At 35.2% G+C, this 20,903-nt stretch overlaps 1 protein-coding gene across 2 annotated transcripts in view; it reads left to right on the top strand.

Moving 5' to 3' along the window:
• The window catches only part of csmd3b (CUB and Sushi multiple domains 3b), a 403,590-nt gene that overhangs the window by 104,825 nt on the left and 277,862 nt on the right, over window positions 1-20,903 (top strand). For both annotated transcript variants that reach the window (XM_052583645.1, XM_052583646.1), the window contains exon 3: window positions 13,425-13,537. In XM_052583645.1, coding sequence (XP_052439605.1) covers window positions 13,425-13,537 — 113 coding nt within the window. The remainder of the gene's footprint in view (window positions 1-13,424; window positions 13,538-20,903) is intronic.

Below are 20,903 nucleotides of genomic sequence, written 5' to 3'. Positions count from 1 at the left end.
TTATTGCATTTTAGAAGAGAATGAAGAATGAATTTGTTCTATGTCTTCAAACTGTTAATGAGCAGAGCTGTGCGCTAACAAATTGAGAAAGGACACCATTACTTGAGACTGAAAATTATATCTTGCCCTGATAATAAATGTCAGTGATAGTAATGATGGATTTTACATCATTTAGAAACTTCATTTGTGCTAATATCTGACTCGCAGTATATTTTGCTTTGATATCTCTTTCTGATATCTTGTGGTCACTGCTATGATGCTCTGAGTCTGATGACATATGGATTTTCTAGCTAGGCCAGTTGTAATGAACGGTATGAACAGCACGTTTCTAGAGGGCTGATGGTCCTGTGGCCTGTTTTAACCTTTACCCAGATGACACAGCAGCATGTGGGACCATGGCCTCACTTCTCCTACCTGGCCAGACTCTGACGCTACAAAGACTCATGTTTACTTAGATCGACCTCCATCTATGCTGTTTGAAAAGCTATCTGAGAGAATTGGAAGTGAATTAACCAAAGATAGAGTTTCTTGGTAGAATAAGCGTGTAGTGAATAGATATAGTATTGCATTTTTATTTGTGTGTATATATATATATATATATATATATATATATATATATATATATATATATATATATATATATATATATATATATATATATATATTGTATTTAATCTACAGTATGTGGCTTGCATAAACAGTCTGGCTGTCCCTCACTGATCGCTTCTGTAGATTAACAAGTCAGGACCGAGCTGTGTTTTTGTAGACCGCCACGAAGGCGATGGTGACAGTGCTATTCAACAGCCTGAATTATTTCGGTGAGTCCACACAGCTTATGACGTGCGTTGTCCTCCCCCTCAACCGCACTGTAGGTCGCCTTTGTTATCAAAACTTCCCCCGCTTGATTGCCTCCGATCTGATTCTAGATCAAGTCAGTCATGCTGAGTGGGAGTAGACAGGTCTCTCCACTTAACAAAGATGAGCTAATACAAAGCCAAAAATACAGTGAGATCAAACATCACAATGTTTTGAAAGGGTCTCTGATAAATCTTTGAAGTAACTCTGCAAATAATATTTTTCTCAATATATATTTTCTTTAAAAATCTTTTTGCAGGTATTTACCTCAGAAGAAGCAGTCTTGGAAATGTATTACCTGTATTTAAAGAAATAGTTCACAAATAAATTAATATGGCAAATCTGTTTTTGTTTCTTTGGAAGAATTGTTAAATGGAGTCTCAATAATTATATCGGGTCAACTAAGGAATTGATACATTTATATATATATATATATATATATATATATATATATATATATAACGAATATGTCATTTATGTAACCAACATGTGAATAGTTTTAAGATTTTATAATTAATGCTTAATTCTACATCAGCTACTAATATGGAAATCATGAAATAGAAAATGTATTTGTGGTTAAGAGGTGGATGAAAATTTTTTATTTCTATATTGTATTGTATTTTTAAATTGCTTATATTTTTATTTAAATTCTAGTCAAGTCACAATTATTAATTCAGCCCTTTATACAAGATTGTTTCAAATCAGCTTTACAGGGATACAGATTTTTTAAATTATTATTATCATTCCACTTTTTTACTTTTTTTTTCTTCAGTGGTCTATTGATTGTTTTTCCAATGATTTATTAATTTCTCAAGTGACTGAGTATGATATTTGAGTATGATCCCTAAATTGGTAAATATAGCTCTTTTAGTAGTAAAGGCATTTGTTAAGGGGAAAAAAGCACCATAAAAATAGTTTATACGAAATACAAATCATAAAGTCTAAGGCCCAATCCCAATTCTATTTTTCTCTCTCGAATAGGCAATATTTGAGAAAATGGTTTAGCGATTTCTGATTATTGGGGGGATTAGTCTACGGCAGTTATTGCCCTGTTCAGACATATGGTGTGGCACTATCATGCAGTCTGTAATGATATGACGTTAATATTAGCGATTTTTTGCAAAGATTTCTTTGAGTAACATAACCGTTAATATGAACTCACAATTGAATGTAACATAAAACAAATGATTACTTTTTGTTAAAATATTTATGCCAAAAAAGCTTACATTTATGTGTCTTTTTGTTCGCTGTAGCAGCCATGTTGCCGAGAGAATTCATACCCCTTTGTTTGAAGTGTGGTCCCAAAAAATCTTCGTTTGAAGGGCTATCTGGCCCTTCCCCTTACCTTTACACCTCCAACCAAAAGAGAATCGAGACAAGGGGAAAGGGGAAGGGCTAAGGGGTAGAATTGGGATTGGGCCTAAGTCTCCCAAAGGATGACTATTTATTTTAATGGTCCCTTTGGCATTCTAACTATAGTTACCTTCAACTACCAGTCATTAAAGGATTAGTAGTCTGTATGCTTGATATCTGTTAACATTATGTTTTGATAGTCCCTCATGGACATTCTACTCTAACTTTGCAACTACATGTCAACTAAGAATGTCTTAAAGGCATTCTTAGTTATTACCTTATTCAATTATTACCTTCTTGTGCCTTATGTTAACTTTGAGTAAAGAACTGACCAAGAATCTTCATCTCAAGATCTCAATTAGTTCATATATGCATCCAAAGTCAGAAATGGTCATTTAGAATGACATGACATTCCTAATTAGACTGTTCCTGTAATAATTAAGAGTCCACACCAAAAAGCGTTTGGCGTACATAAAGATTATGTTCTTTAACAACTGAAAAAGGTAGCAAAACAAATGTCTTTCAGCCAGAGGTGTGACCCACTCTTAGTGGTCGTACACCACTATGCTTGCCTCATAAAATCCCAAGCCCATTAGCCAGACAAGTGCATCCGTGTCCATGTTAGTGAACAGAAGGTTCCATATAAATAGCTGGGTCTGCTTGAGTGGGAGACTGGAACTGTCCTCAGCAGCAGATTGCTTTGGGGGTGGGGAACAGGGGGGAGCTGGGGTGGAATGCAGGCAATTTCCCCCCACTGAGGGAGAGTATGGTGCTGATGGAATGTGGATTTTGATAAGGCGGTATGCTTGTGTGAGTGGTACGTCTGGCTGGGCAGATATAGAAGGAACAGAAGGGTTTTAATCTGGGGTAGTGAGCTGCAGCATTAGCAGCTGGGGCGTGCTATAGCCCGCCGTATTTTGCCACACAACTTTGTGATTTGTTTCAAGGCATAGGAGATACAGTGTTTGATTCGCTGAGTGGTCACAGATATTTGGAATGAATCTCTCGAGGTATCGCTCGCCAAAACACTTGTCTTTTCCTCATTATTTACTCTACTGATGGGAAACTGTTTGAAAGTTAAAATCTAAAGCAGTGGTTCTTAACTTGACTGGTGCGGGTCGTTCTTGTTATGCAGAAACTTTTGAGCTCAACTGAAACTTTAAAAAATTACATGTCTTGAAGTGTGAGGAAGTATTTCTTCTTAGAAGACTTTCAGAAATATGCTCAGGGAATTAAACTAATTGTAGCTTGATTTTTATACAATGGAAAGGAAACAAAACTGATCCACTGAAATAAAGGATTTAGAGTTAACTTGAAGGTATCAACGTAATACTGTGATAATATCATAATTTATGTAACTGTATCAAATTGTGCATATTTTACAGTTTATGCTAGATTATGTAGTTATGTAGTTGTAGTTAATGTAGCGAATTCACAGTAAATTAATAAATTGAAGTAGGTTTAACGTTCATGTTGAAATTGGACATAGATGTAATGCTCAACTTTCAAGACGTCAGTTGTGTTGGATTCACTTTAAAATTCAGTCTCTCTTGGCTTATTGTACATTTTTAATATTAGTTCTTTGGGAACTTTGCACATTGTTTGAGGTCATTTTAAACTACAACAAGTATTCATGGATAACAGATAAAAGGGTAACACTTTATAATAACTGCATGCTATTAATCATTAGTTAAGCATTAGTAAACAGATAATTCATAATTTATAAAGCATTAATAGACAGTAATAATCAGTTTATAAATGCAGATATAAATGCTTTATTCTTCATTTAAAAGCATATCTATAATTTGTAATTTCATACTTTATTCATGATCAATTTATCATTTCTCAATGAAGTATAGAATTATTTACAAACCAGTTATTTAGGAGTTGCCAGTGATTCATAAGATCACAAGAAATGTAGTACATTCAGGTAGTTATAAAGCATTTAGTAGTGGTCAGTTAACTATTTATGTGAGCTCATCTAAAGTGAGTCTAGTTATGCCTTGTAAAGCATTTATAAAGGATATTTAAAGGCTCGGTTATCTTCTAAACAAAAAACAGAACCAAACACAACACAGTGATACAGAACATAGAAATATTAACAGCCTTTAAATCTCATTTGTAAAAGCTTTACAAGGCATAAATAGTCCTCACTTTAGATGAGCTCACAAAAATAGTTAACTAACAACTACATATGTTTTATAACTACCTGAATTAACCCTGAATTACAGTAGAAATACATGTTAATAAACAATTTATTAACACTATAAGTAACTATTACTATATGTCTGAATAAAAAGATGTATGAATGCACATTTAAATAGTTTATTAATCATTTACTTACAATTTCTAAGTGATCTTACGAACTACTGACAACTCCTTAATAACTGGTGTGTAAATAATGATATGCTTTAGAAATGATAAATTGATCATTAATAAATTATGAAAAAACAATTATTAAATACATTATAGATATGCTGTTAAATATAAGGTATAAAGCATTTATATCTGTATTTATAAACTGCTTATAAATGTCTATTAATGCTTTATAAATGATGAATTAACTGTTTCCTAATGCTTAACTAATGATTAATAGCATGCAGTTATTATAAAGTGTTACCGATAAAAGAGTGAGCTCACGTAATTGTCAATGGACTGAATGAGCTAATATAAGATATCACATTCTTTAAGAAGTGGAAATTTTTGTAAATATGACTGGGATGCTAATATTCATTATCAGTGGAGAGAACTTGTGAAGATTTAATAGTGTTAAGACCAGTTTTAATTTTGACACGAAATTTTAATTTAGTTTTAGTCTTAGTCTTTTGACTATAATTCTTTTTAGTTTTAGTCAAGTTTTAGTCATCTGATTTGTTTTAATTTTAGTCTTATTTTAGTCGACTAAAATTGCTTGGTATTTTAGTCGACTAAAATTGCTTGGTATTTTAGTCCACTAAAATAAGACTAAAATCAATAACAGATTTACTAGACAATTTTTTACAGCTGGTATAGGAAACAAACTTAACCAAAATATATAAAACACAAATTAAACTTTATTTCAACACAACTGTGTCTTTATTTCGATTCAAAAGCTTTTATGCAGCAACAAACACTGTCATGATAATGTAAACAATAACTAGCTGCCAATTGACCATCAATAAAAGAAAAATAACGTTAGGTCCAGGACCTTAAAGCTTACAGCTGAGCTGAACAATAAGTGCATACATTTAAAGTAAATATTTAATAAGTTGGCAGCTAGGTGGATAAAAAAAGTAACAAGATTTTATAAGGTATTCATTTGTCTAGCAATATTGTATGTTTTAAATACTACAATATTGCTAGATTTGTATGTATAATGATAGGATGTGAACATTCATGTTTCACATGACTAATATAGAAATATTTGTGATATTGTCAACAAGTAGAACATTATAAAATATACTAAACCTTATTATTAATCAAATGTATTTATCATGATATTACGTATTAGTATTGTGCTCGCATCTAATTTGAAGAAGGGGCTATTTTACAGTACTTTTCAGTTCGTAATATTTAATGCTACAACATCTACGCACTGCACTATTCCAATTTTGCTTAGCTCAATAAACAAAAGAACATCGTTGTAAAATTACATTTGAGAAAATGTCCGGGTGGCTCGTCTGTAAATGTCTTTTCAAATTGGTTGTGTTCTTGCCACGAATGAGCGCTCTGCGTGCTTTACACTTTGTTTTGTTTTGTTCGTCGTCAAACGTGAAGTGAGCTGTGGACATTTTGTCGCTCTTTTAGACAGTAGGGACTTTAAGCAACAGCTGCGAATGGAACGGCTACAGCGACCAGAAGTTTGCCGTCACACCGCTGTAGCCAAGAATGTAAAAGTCACTAATCAACAGTAAAAAAAGAACAGCGCAACGCAGCATTAATTCATTTATTGAGATCTAAAAATATATATAATTTAAAAAAGCAAGAGAAGGATTGCTTTTGGCGTTAAATGACAATCTTTTGTCAGAAGAGGAGTTTTTAATATTGTATGATGTAAATAAGTCTAAAAACATAACATTTATTTACCTAACCTCTCACTTTGTAGCGACTCTGGCAAATCAGCTGTTCTCCCGTAGTAGACCGTTAAATTAGAACGTCAGAAAGTAGCAGTTAAATTCGCGCAGGCGCAATACAACGCCAGAATGGCGTTGCCGTTCCACCAGAGGCTGTTGCTTAAAGTCCCTATCACCTCTTCGAATGCCGACTTCCCGGGAGCTCATAAAAACTGAAAACCTTCGCTTCACGTCTCAATAAGTCAGGCTCTGATTGGTTCTCTTCTCTCATGCAGTCTGTTCTGTTTTGCCGGTTCTTTTGCTCATTCCTCGCATCTCTCCCGTCTGCTGATTTGATTTTCGTCACAGTCTATTTTCGTCTCGTCCTTTATTCGTTGACGATAATGTCAATCAATTTAGTCATAGTTTTAGTCTCCATCAGTGCCTTCTATTTTAATTTTCGTTTCGTTTTCGTCGGCAAAAATATATTCGTGACGAAAATAATGACGAAAATATTTAGTCAACGAAATTAACACTGGTTAAGACAGATCTATATTTCTGGCAAGTCAGTTTCTTGAAGCTGTTCTGTTTTCCCCTTTGCTACAGCATTTTAATGCATCAAGCAATGTTCGAAAATTACATTTTGGAGGAAACTTTCTTTATAGACTCTCAAATTGCTTAGTTATCCCGGTTTGTAATTTTATACGGCTGTCAGTTTGAGTTTTTCTCATTTGTAGAAACACAGAATTGCTTACAAAGAAACGTCCCGGGTTACTTTTATTGACTTTCACAATTGTGGCAATTGCATAAACTCTGAACTTCAGTCCACTGCCTTCCAATATGCCACAGACCTTTGAGAGAAGTGAGCTCAAAGTTATGAATGACTATCTGCAAGAACCATCTTGACAAATGAAGATTTATGGACTGTTTTTCCCCATGAGAGGCATTACATCTTTTAGGGGGAACCATGATATCATTTGTTTTCATTTGGCTGAAAGCTTTCCTGAACTCTAAGCCCTCTTCACCAATATTTAGATTAAATAGTAATGTACCATAAGATGGGATGTATAAAATGTCAAAAGGTTAAAGTAAATGTATGGTCAGTCATCAAAAACTGTTATACAGTAGGTTGCCTTTTTTTATTCCCATTGCTGCATACTGTATGTGGTTTTCTATACCATTCTTTCATATATTTGACACTTTTTGCCACATAACTAGAATATTAATTATTTTCTTGGAAGTAATGTCCTTGTAATATAAATAGACTCACTCAATCAGTATAGTAAAGGAAGCTGCCAAAACATTTGTAGTGTGTGGGTGTATATGTACATTCATACAAATTTGTGTCCATTTGTGTTGTTGTGCCAGTTTTGGCCCACTACACTGTATTTAGGATTTATCAAAAGCAAGCATAGTTTACTATTATATTTAGAATTTCACAGTGAATATCGAAAGTGTATTGCTGTTTTATTTCTAGAACACCAAATAGGCCAGTTAAAAGTTTGCTTGTTTCTTTGGACTGTTACACTTGGTTGCAGTACCAACTTTTTAATCATTCATGCATTAGTAAGCAGGTTAAATTAGTTGCATTGTAACATTTAAAACAACTGATTATAGGTTGTTTAATTTTTTGCTTTAGACAAAATCCTATAGACGTCATCCTGTTATGGACGTCATATGTCACGGAAAACATTTTTTGTAATGTATCATAGTAATCATTATTACCTTTTTAGAAGTCTCAGAATGATAAAGATCAATGTAATGCTAAATGACATCAAGTATTTTCTACCCACGTTTCAAAATCTCAGATCTGACATCAAAGGTGTCCAGTTTAAATTGGTCGAACACCCTGCAGATCCACAAAACCAATAAATGACCTCGCTGTTTGACCTGTGTCTAGCTCTCTAGTGAGAGAAATGAATTGTCTTGACATCTCCGTCTTCATCAAGTTCATTTGTTTTGTGGTTGAAGTCCCTGAGCAACGTACAAGACATCATAACCCTGTTTAAATATCTTTATTAAACCCATCCGTCTTTACTCTCATCCTAACATGTTACTCTCTCAGATGCAAACGTATGTAACCACAGCAAGATGAAAACGATCAAATAAGCAGAGGAACTGCACCTTCCCTGTGGAATCACATTATCCTTTAACACCCAACGACTTTTAATGCGGAAAAAAATCAATTGACTCAAATCTATCACATCGAATAACGCACACCGATTAAGGAAAGTACGAAAAGATGAATTTTCACTTACAAAATAACATGATTTTATTGGATCATAAGCTCCCACTCTGACTCTATATAATGAATACCCTGAAACAGATGCTACTGGAGCAGATCAAACCCTAAGCAGTAAAGACACATTTTTTTCGTGATTCCCCACTGCACTACCTCCGTGGCAATGCTGAGTGTTTTTATGTATTCCTCCCCGGGTTGTGTAAGAAAGATTTACCACTCTTTAATTGCTTAATGGGACAGACAGACAGAAAGAGAAGGAAGAGAGAGACAGAAACAGAGAAATCTCATCAGAGAAATAAATGAGTATGAGTATGAATGAGCATATTTGGCAAAATGTAATTACCGGATTAAAAGGAGGGGAAATGCACATTAGGAATAAAGCAACATTAGAGGCAGGGGTGTAATGGTGTCTTTGTGGAAATGTTTCATGTTCTTCTAGCAGAGGATCAAAGTGTTTTTTTTTTTTTTTTTAATGGTAAAAAGGGATCTTGGTAATTTTCTACCATGTTGGAAGCACTCATTTGTCATAAGAAAGAAAAATGAAATATAGACTGCCCTCTCCAATCAAAATGAGAAATGCATTACGTTCATGAGAAGTTTAGGATAGTGAATGTTCTTCCAAGACAAATACGTGTAGACTTCAAAAAATGTTCTGAAAAAAGTTAAAATATTGGTGTTTTTGTCCTACGAACCTTTACAGATGAATTAAATACTGTATTATTTTTAGGAACATTGGGGTTTTATGATAATAATTCCTGTCTGAAGCCAAATCTGTGACCTTAAAAGTTGTAATTAATCCAAAAGTCATTCTGGAAATAATTTTTGACATACGCTTATACCATACAGTAGCAGCATAAGCTTTGATCTTAATTCTGTCCATATTCAGACAATCGTCTAAAAACTACAGAGTTTCCAATCTTGCCTGAACCAGTACATGAAATCACTGCTGAAGTCCCCTGTTAACTCAGATGTGCTGTAAATGTTGAAATCCCATCCAAACAGTACTTAAGTCTTTACCATCCCTGTATTGCCTTTGAACATTTTATGAAACACTTCAGGTCAAAGGTTTGATGCTGGAACACTATTGCTTACACAAGAGTCTTTCATTTTCTGGACAGTTTTCGGTTAAACCATCCTTTTAATCCTAACTCGTATGACAGGCTGGTTTTTGACCCTGTCAGTATGGTGCCTTTTAAAGTGTGCAGCGTGAGCTGATTGGTGGCTGGGAGCTTGAAGACAAAGGAGTTTGCTGCATGTTCTCGGGCCAAAAGCAGAATGTCCAAGCGATTTAAGCCCCGATGATCATCTAACGAGCAGCAGAGAGTGGAGGCTCCCGACTGTTTTGGCTGTGGGCAGAATGAGGAGATAGATTTGTTCCAACTCACGCAGTAGTCGAAAAAAGCAGTTAGCGAAGCCCTTGGGGATGGATGGACTCTGAACGGAGCTGCTGTTCCTTTTAAAGAACTCAAGCGCCACTGATCTCCAGCAACCTTTAAAACCCGGTCCCGCAGTCTGATATACAAGTAGCAGTTTGTATGCATGCTTTAACTCACCCCCGAGACTGTAACAGAAGATCTATAACATTGTACTGTTATATTGAGTACAAACAGAGGTGGCTAGGGTACCCAAAAACTGTACTCAAGTAAAAGTAAAAGTACTTATAGAAATATTTACTCAAGTAAAACTAAGAATAATAGTCTGAGCAACGTACAAGAATCATATACTCTATATCTATAGTCTATTTTTATTCAGAAATAATTCCAATATGTTGATTTACTACTAATGGTGTTCTTTTTAGCTTTCTATACATCAAAGAATCCTTAACAAAATTTCACAGGTTCCAAAAAATATTAAGCAGCAAAACTTTTCCATCACTGGTAATAAATCAGTATATTAGAATGATTTCTGATTTCTGAGTAACAGCTCATGAAATTTTTGATTTGCATCACAGAATTAAATTATTATTGAAATGTAGATTCCTGCAATCATAAATATCGTGGAAATATCAATATATAATAGTGTCTAGGCAAAAGCATTCCTCCTGGAACAGCGCTAACACAGTTTTGGAGAGTATTCATTCCATACTATGTGACAGCTTATTTAATGTAAAATAATTTATTAATGTATAAGTTACATGCACAACAAACTAGTAATGTCATAGTGGTATCTTGTACTGTAGTCAAAAGTAGCCTATCTATACCTGTTAAATCGTAGACAGCACACGCAGTGTTGATCTAATAAAGATCTTCATTGCTAGCAAACAGTAGCCTTTGCAGATTTGCTTTTAATTGAGTGCAGATCCAAAGCCACATCTTCAATGCTCTTGATGTTCTTAAACTTTCTGTTACAACTCTGAGTGATAACTGCTTCCGTGGCTCAGCGCAGGGAACTGAACGAGTCATTCAAACTGATTTACAAACCAGTTCACTGGTTTGCCAACTGGTTTGATCAAGCCTTTCAACAGATTTGACTCAAAAGAATGAATCATTCGCGAATGGGCATTGCTCATTGCCAAGAAAAAAGTAGAAACTGAAGCATTTATAACTTGTATTGCATTAAGATAAAGTAACGAGAGGAGTGTCGCACACAATAACGAAGTAGTACAGATTTTTTCCCTCATCCCAATCTTTAAATATACTCCTAAACTAAGTATTAGTTACCCAAAAAATGTACTCAAGTAAATGTAACGAAGTAAATGTAACTCGTTACTACCCACCTCTGAGTCCAAACAAACTGATTTGTAGTGTCAACTGAAGAAAGACGAATATTCTGTGAAGTCCAAAAAAAGCAAGAATGTATCCATACACAAATGTTAAGGCAGTACTTGGAGATTCTGTGCCATCCAGCATCACAGATCCAAATCATTTCCCTTATCCAGCAAGAATAATGAAAAGGTATCTGGTAATATATGCAGTAATTCAGACAATAGTAGAGTATTGGCTTTAATAAGCAAAACTTTGCCAAGACAGCACAAGATGGTGATTTGCTTAGTATTTAATTCCTCACTTCCCAAGATGAAATTTGGCAGAGATGCACTGTAGTGTTTCGTATAAAAGTTTTTTTTTTTTTCCAAGTTACTTTTCATTGCATAAACATTGTGTGTAGAGCATCAATTAATAAAAGAGATTTATTCTATTTAAATCTGAATTTAAAAAGCAGTATTTTACACTTCAAATATTCTGATTGGCTGTGTCAAACATGTTAAATCATGAGCCTCAATATTTCCCTTCTCGTAAAAGGAAGATGCTTTATCCCAAGCCTTTTACTATGTTTTGTTATTTCACCTTTTTAATATGGTTGGCTAAACATTTGAAGGAAAAAAAAAAGATATATATTTTTTTAAGAAGGAACTGGGCCATGTATGAATTTACATTAGATTCAGGAACATAAGTCTTTTAATCTATTCTCTAAACTTCTCTTTGAAGTTTAGGACAAGTTTAAAGGTTAATATTATTCAAATAAAACTGCAGTGTCCTAAGGATATTATTCATAGCCATTTATAAATATTTCAGTCTCACTGTGAGTTCATTAGCATAAACAAAAGAAATTCTGTCCATGTGACGCACACTAGCCGACGCACACCTTTTTGAGCAAATACCCACACATACTTTTAAAAACCTCTCCGCATCCTAACATGTTGCTGACCTAATCGATTTTCTAAATGGAGATAGCGAGCAGCTCTGCTAACACTGGATTTCCTTATGCAGAGTGTGTGTTTCGTCGATGCCTCTAAATATGTTCTGTAGCATGCTGGTGTCCCGCTTCATGAGAGAGAAACAGGAAGATGCTGGAGAATACTTTAATGAGAATTTAATTCCACAAACAAAGGAATACAATCACTGGAACTCAGGAATGACGTTTAACAGCGGACAGGAAACAAGGGGCAGAACACATTATAAATATACAGACACCAATGGGACACACCTGGGAGCAAATGAACTAATTAATCAAACACAACTGGAAACAAATTAACACGATGCGGAAAGGAACAAGAAAGGCTGAATAAGGAAAACAGGGGTAAAACAATGGAAAACAAGTCCACAACACTGACAGCTGGTGGCTTTTAATGTTGGTGATGTCTGGATGCCCCCAAGGAGTGGTTTGACGAAATGACTTCTTTGCATGCACACATGAGCATTGGGGATTATTCTGGAGCTTAAATAAAGCGGGGAAGAAACCCAGTGCTTTCACATCAAGAAATAATGTGCAGTTCTGAGAAGACAGGTTCAGATTTAACTAAACATTGCCATATCAAATTAGTTTCACACTATGTTTTCTATATTTTAGCTATGTTGTCATAAGCACTAAGTTTTTTCTTTTTCTTTTTTATTATCAATTTCTCTGTGTGATGCCTTGCCCCAAATAAAAAACAACAACATTATTTTAGTGAATAAATTATTATAAGTTTGAGTCCAACCTTTGTTTCTCCGTGTTACAAACCAAAAAACCACTACAAATATAAAAGTTTGGAGTTAGTAAAGCTTTTTCAAGATTTATTTATTTTATTTTATTTTTGGAAACCAAGGCTCCATTTGTTGCATCAAAAATGCAATAAAAAGAATTCTCAAGAATTCTCAAGAAATATTTCTTATTACCAAGGTTGAAAAAAGTTGTGCTTTACATGTTTTGTGGATTTTTTCCCCCCAGGATGCTTTGATATAGAAAGTTCAGAAGAGCCGCGTTTGTTTGAAATGTAAATAGTTTGTAACGTTATTAATGTCTCTACTCTTACTTTTGAATAGTTTTATGTATCCTTGCTGAAAAAAGAACATTCATTTATAATTACATCTCAAGAAATCATCAGATTTGTTTTAATATCACAAAAATCACAAAACAAACACCATGCAGTGCTAGTGAGTGCTGAAAACTTTTAAACATGTTATGAGATGATATGTGTATAAGATCTCTCTTTTCTAACTTGTGCTTATCTTTCCTCTCTTTAGGTTAACGGGTTTCCAAATCCCGCCTCCCGTCACAAGCACTGGGTCTGTATTCTCCTTGAGACTCACCAGTGACTTCGCTGTGAGCGCGCACGGCTTTAAAATCTATTATGAAGGTAAATATTCCAGTCCATTCTGTGTTGTGCTATGTCTTGTTACACTTATTTTGTCATTTATATTGTGCATATCAGATGAAATCTGCAGCATTATTTAAGAGCCACTCGGCTTGGTGAGTTAAAGGCTACCCTGCAATCTTTGCCAATTATAATTGTATTTATTAAACCTCATTGAAGAGGTGGTCTCTGACTACAGACCTCATCACTCCACATTAAATTTCATCAAATTACTGTCTGGAAGCTTTGGCTAAAAAAAAAAAAAAAAAAAAAATTAGAAAGCACAGAGCATTATATCACCTTTTATTTAATTTATTTAGCATGTTAACTAATGGATAGTGAAGGATACATGACTTCTATCTCTTTAGTGCATTAGTCTTGGGTTTTTTCCAGTTGCTTGGCTGTGCTTTAGAGCCCCCTAGTCTCATTTAAGAAGATGTACAGGCTAAGGATTTATGTATTATGCTAAATAAACAAGTGAACATACTTTGCTCTGTGAACATATTTATGTACAGCAGAGTTGGGTTTTGAACTTCTTTCCTTATCAGAGCATTTGGCGGCTGGATGAATGGGAGGAAATACATTCACTACACATATTAGCTTTGGGAGTGAGGTGGTAGGAGGGAGATGGATGAGTGTGGTCTTGTTTGTGTGTAGCAGAGCCGCTCTGCGTGTCTTTCATTGTCTGATCTGAGTCACTTGAAGTAGGCTGCGTCAGCCTGAAGCATCATTTACTGTGTTGTTTCAGTGTCTTGGCCTGTTTGCCTCCCCTTCCTTTTGATTCATGTTTTTTGGATCAAACTGTGCAGGGAAAAAGTGTCTCACTACTGCAGCGTCAAACTTCTTTTGCCAGAAAGCTGTGGGCTTTAATAATCTCATACACAGCTTAAGTAAAAGTGATTGTTGGCTCACAGTAAGTAAAATTTCACTTAATTAAAAAGGGATTTAAAACTTTTTTCAGGTAATTTTCTATTTCATGTAGAAATAGACATATTTATTTGATCCCTTGCCGATTAACTTACAAAGAATTTAAGGGTCTGTAATTTTTATATTAGGTTTATTTTAACAGATAGAGATCACCAAAAAAAAAAAGTTAGAAATTGATTTGCATTTCACTGAGTGAAGTATTTCATTCCCTACCAACCAGCAGGAATTTTGGCTCCAACAGATTAATTTCTTTTACTTTCATTTATTTGTAAGTGGGCAAACTTACAAAATCAGCAGGGGATCAAATAAATATTTCCCCCACTAAAACACATCTAAATCGAAATTTATGAAAGTATTTGACTGTATTGATTTTTGGAGAAACATCAATTTATGGAGTCGTTTATAGCATAAGAAATGCACTTTGTTAGCATTATAATGGTGTATTTATTTTATATGTATCAAGACAGATGTACAGTACTTTAAAATATTATTAAATGCAACTCTAAAACTCTAAAAAGCTTGATTCTCTCAAAGTCATGGTGAAATGCACTCATGATTGTTATGGAGGCTTTTAACCGTGGTTTTATTAAGCAGTTTATTTTCTGCCTTCATTTAAAATATGCTTATAAAAGACCCAAGTAGAGTGAGTGACCTTCATGTCATGTTTCAGAGCTAACTGAGGATGTAATCTTCACTTAGGGAAAGTAATCCTCATTTTCTTTTAAAGCAAATAAGGTCTTTGGCATATTTTTTTAACCATTGTGCGCTCCTCATTTGAGAGTCACAGTCATGGTCTTCACAGTCAAAAAGTGACCAGACACCTGAAATGTATCTTTTTTTTCTCTTCAGTAAAATCAATCTAATGTATTTTTGTTCAATGATATTTTTTCTTTTGTATTTTCATGGTACTAATTAATATTTATGCAATAATTACGATAATTTTTCCCATTGAAAATAGTAAAAACATCTTTTGTTCTTTTTTTATTATTATTTTTAAATTATTATTATTATTATTTTATTTTTTTGCATTATTACTACATTCAAACCTGAACACAGAGAGCACTTTGTTACACAAAACATTAAAATAAAAAAAAAAAATGTAACAAAAAATGTACAGGAAAACGGAGCATGTATTCCACTTGTTAAAGACAAAACTAAAGACAGACAGACCCACAAGCAAACAGCAACTAAAATCAGCTGCAGTAAAGGCCTGGCAAAGCATCACAAAGGAGGAAACCCAGACTCTGGTGAAGTCTATGAGTTCCAGACTTAAGGCAGTCATTACCTGCAAAGGATTGTCAACAAAATATTAAAATGAAATTTTGATTCATAATTATATTTCTTTGCCCAATTACATTTGAGCCCCTGAAAATGGGGGAACTGTGTATAAACATGGTTGTAATTCCTAAGCATTTTATGTTATATTTTTGTTCAACACCTAAAGTCTGCACTTCTGTTTCATCTTGAATGAATTCTGTTGGCATACAGAGCCAAAATTATGAAAATTGTGTCAGTGTCCAAATATATATGGACCTTACCCTAACTGTACACACCTGCACTGGATAGCCTCAACCACTTATTGTCTTATTGGTTAAACATTACACACCAAATGGTCATTGTTACACCAGCCTGTCTGGCTGCATTGCAAACAACAGAAGCGCTCATAACTTACAATAATGTGTTGTTTGCATTTTTGCACAAATTCAAAATCAAGTGAAATTCAGCTTGAGATGTGAAGTGCGTGTGTCCTGTGTGTTTACGTAATCAAATGTTTCATAATGTGGACAGCAGTTGGGAATGCATAGCCTCATCAAGCAGTCTGTCCCAGAAATGCTCGGTTGAATAAACTTTCATGCAGAGCAGAGTTCCTTGTATGACTGGTAATGGTCTTAATGATTCAACATGGGCGGATGGATGCTGAGGTTGGGGAGGTTTAGATGTATGTCAATAACATGGTATTGGCAGTAGACGAGATATCAATAGGAATGTTTCTATAGAGGATGTGGTTGTGCTATATTCACTCTGTGGTGATTACAAATGTTTGGCTCCTTTTACTTCACTAGATGGTTAATGTAGGAATGTATGCCAGCTGTTTTTCATCAAACATTTATGTAATTTTATATTACCAGCAGTAGCACTGGGTTCCGTTAAAAACTTGATTTTCACTTGTGTTGTGTATGGTCCCACTCGACCTCTCTGTCCCCATTTCCTCATCTGTCTCAGAGTTAAAATTGGCAAAAGCATGCTAAATGGTAGGCAGTCTTCCAAACAATTAACTGAGATTATTTTTAAAGGCTCTTTCTTATAATAATGTTCTCTGGGGTCCACTTGTGTTGTTGGTTTTTCTATCTTTTGAGGGGCCAACAATAATTATACCGAATTACAATTAATCTGGCAATGTTTTATTGTTTATTTACTTACTTTGCTTACTTACTTTTTCCTGCTGTGCTTTTAATACTGATGCTAGTAAATGTGCATGTGAAATAGGAAATAACTGGTCTCATTTATTAACAATTGCATATACCATTTTGTATTTATACACACAATATTTATTCTCTGGAATTTTTTTTCCTAATTCACAACATCTGGATGCACATATGAATTGTTCTACAAAATGATGGGTTGTTTCAGTATAACTTTGGGTCAAATATGGACTAACCCAACTTTTACAAATGTGATATAAAACTTTAACCCAAAAGCTGGGTTAGTCCATATTTGACCCAAATTGGCTTGAAACAACCCAGCATTTTTTACAGTGTAATGTTAAAGGGGGGGTGAAATGCTCGTTTTCACTCAATATCCTGCTAATCTTGAGTACCTATAGAGTAGTACTGCATCCTTCATAACTCCAAAAAGTCTTTAGTTTTATTATATTTATAAGAGAAAGATAGTCTGTACCGATTTTTCCCAGAAAAACATGACCGGCTGGAGGCGTGACGTGTGGGCGGAGCTTAAGAATCACGAGCGCCAAAAGGCTTTTGCGTTGAGAGCGTTTGGAAGCTGTGACATTACCGTGAGGACAAAACCATCCAAAACAGTCAGATTCAGCGTATATTTATGATCCAGGATCAGATCCAGAGGCTGAAATTTAACAAGAGCAGCATCAGCAACGACGTCTCTATGTGGTATGTACTGAAACTGTATATATTTGCTTAGCGGTTTTGGAAAATGACTAAGTTCCACTTTGTCGTCTTTTTTTTTTTTTAAGCTGTACATGTGGAAAGTGCAGTTTGATGACAACATCGCATGTTGTTTACTTGATGTGCTTACACGCCGATAGCTAAGTTAACAACACAGAGATATTTGAAGCAGTTTTACTCACCGCCTGTGGTTTCAACACACGATCGTGACCCTTTTTCGTTGGGACTGCATTATCCTTAAGAAATAAACGATACGCAAATCCGTCGTCAAACTGGGCCTTGTTTGTAAAACAAGCATCTTCGAAATGCAGGGAACAAACAAAAACACTTACACAACTCCGTTGATGCTCTGTAAAAATAAACTCCATCCACTGGTCCCTTAATTTTTTTTTGGTAATCTGTGCAGCATTGTCTTGCCCTGGCAACCAAAAACACACTTCTTTTGTGACTTTTCGCGACGCTCTCGCTCTGATCAGTGAATGTCTGTGCTCAGCCTCTCAGTGCTCTGCTATACGGGAGTGCACGCTCTTCCGGCAGAAGTGTCCTCTGGACCCATATAAGGAAATTCCGCTCCATCTAACGTCACACAGAGCCATACTCGAAAAAAACTTTCCGAAACTTGTGACAAACCGGAAGGAGTATTTTTGGAACAGAAATACTCCTTCAAACGTACAACTTAATTTTTGAAACTTTGTCCATGTTTAGCATGGGAATCCAACTCTTTAACAGTGTAAAAAACTCAGTATGCATGAAATAGCATTTCACCCCCCTTTAATGAATTTGAAGTATTTTAAATAAGCAATCATGCGGCCAGTGCTAGTCATTTGTTCATGACACTGATGCTAATCTGACTCGTTTTAATACATATGTGACAACTGGCAATCTTGCGTTTCAGTTATTGACTGCAGTGACAATTATCTCTGAGGACTTTAATCTTACTGCAATATTATTAATATTAGGGATGCACGATATTGGATTTTGGCCGATATTCGATATGCCGATATTTTCAAAATAATTTTGGCCGATGCCGATACCGATATCGATATATATACAAATATATACTGATATATTTAAACTTTAATTTTACTGAAGAGAAATCCATGTATCTCTTCTGTACTGATTCTACCATAAATTTATTATTTTACAAATGTAGACAGACATTCACATCTGAAAAACAGGTCAATTATTTCACTTGGAGAATATCGGTTTGGCTCATCGGCAGAAATATTCATATCGGCCGATACCGATAATGGTCATTTTAAGCTTTTATCGGCCGATACCGATATTGTGCCGATATTATCGTGCATCCCTAATTAATATGTTAGCATTACTTGTTGCAGTGTTCTTCTATCTTTTTTTTATTTTTCTTCTTCTTGAGGAGGATAGAGTTTGGAGTTCTAAAACTCTAAAAAAAAAAAAGTTTCTTTCTTTCTTAAGTAAAATGTCCTATGTCATCTCATTGGTCATTTAAATTATTTATTTCTTGTTCCTTTTTGGGATTACATGTACAATGTTGTTGTTATTCTACTCCAGCACTAAGATCGGAATGTTTTTACATGTTGCATCATTATTTTAGCTACCCTGGTATTTAATGAGCAGTTCCTGTTGATTCGTGAAAGTGTGCTTTGGGATTAGTTTCCATTCACTCTTTTATTCTGCTGCACACAACACATGGATCCAGATATTCTTGTCTTGTTGCACCATGGACCACCACCGATTGCGTGATACTCTCCAGGTATCTCCTTCTACCTCTTGCGTTCAGATGGGAAATGTTGAATACATTTAAAAACAGATGACGGAAGGACAAAAACATGCACAAACAGCTAGAATAACTTACAAATGTTTCCTGAAGGATTTTGGAATCATTCTTTTCAGACCATGACAAATAGACAGATATCTAAGGGGGGTGTGGGTGGAGAACATGTTGATTTCAAAGACACTACTCTGTCGCCAGGGAAACTAGCTTCTCTGAGAGGAAGTCAGCAGTTCTACTCCTGGTCTTGTAAACACATGCCTGGAGCTATTGTTCTCATGAGGGCTAGTGCAGGTACAATATATCGTACAACATTCGTGCAGAGTCTGGCAACCTCGAGAAGTTCTCTTGAGCTCATCCAAATCACTGTACTTCACTGCTTCGCTCCTAAAGGAGAACCTCTTGTACATCTAAAGGACCTCGGAGACCTTCTGAACGTAGAGGATTTCCTTCAGTATATTTAGTATGAATATTAAAGTGTGCTTTATTTTTAATGGTGCACGCTAGCTTTATTAAAAATGTATTCTCATCTAAAAGGGATATATGAGCAAGTGTTTTGCATTCCCTGTGGCTCTAAGGTTTATGTTTCTTCATTCATGGAAGCATTTTTATGGAATGTTTTTGAAAAAACTCTTCGCCAGTAAGGCTGTTAGATTCTGTTTCCCGGTTTTTTTATTGCAACTGTTGCTTCCAAAGAAAGAAAGGTGAAGTGAGATCTTTTAATAAACAGTGAAATATACACTCACCAGCCACTTTATTAGGTACACCTGTTCAGTTGCTTGGTAACACAAATTGCTAATCAGCCAATCACATGAAAACAACTCAATGCATTTAATCATCTAGTTGTGGTGAAGACATTCAAACCAAGCATCAGAATTGGGAAGAAACAGGATTAAAGTGACTTTGAACGTGGAATGGTTGTTGGTGCCAGACAGGCTGGTCTGAGTATTTCAAAACTGCTGATCTACTGGGATTTTCATGCACAACCATCTCTAGGGTTTACAGAGAATGGTCCGAAAAAGAGAAAATATCCAGTGAGCGGCAATTGTGTGGACAGAAATGCCTTGTTGATGTCAGAGGTCAGAAGAGAGTGGGCAAACTGGTTATAGATGATAGAAATGCAACAGTAACTCAAATACAGTAACTCTTTGTTACAGTCAAGATATGCAGAATCTCTGAATGCACAACACTTCGAACCCTGAAGCAGATGGGCTACAGCAGAAGAAGACCACACCGACTGCCACTCATGTCAGCTAAGAACAGGAAATGGAGGCTACAACTCACACAAGCTCACCATCATTGGACAATAGACGATTGGAAAAATGTTGATTGGTCTAATCAGTCTAGATTTCTGCTGCGACATTTAGATGGTAGGGTCAGAATTTGGCGTAAAGAATATGAAAGCATGGATCCATCCTGCCTTGTCTCAATGGTTCTTGGCACACTTTGGGCCCCTTAGTACCAATTGAGCATTGTTTAAATATCACAGCCTAACTGAGTATCGTTGCTTAACATGTCCATCCCTTTATAACTACAGTGAACCCATCTT

This window comes from Carassius gibelio, chromosome B19 (assembly GCF_023724105.1).
Source record: "Carassius gibelio isolate Cgi1373 ecotype wild population from Czech Republic chromosome B19, carGib1.2-hapl.c, whole genome shotgun sequence".
NCBI classification, from domain to species: Eukaryota; Metazoa; Chordata; class Actinopteri; order Cypriniformes; family Cyprinidae; genus Carassius; species Carassius gibelio.
This window is presented reverse-complemented; position numbering and strand designations above follow the sequence as displayed.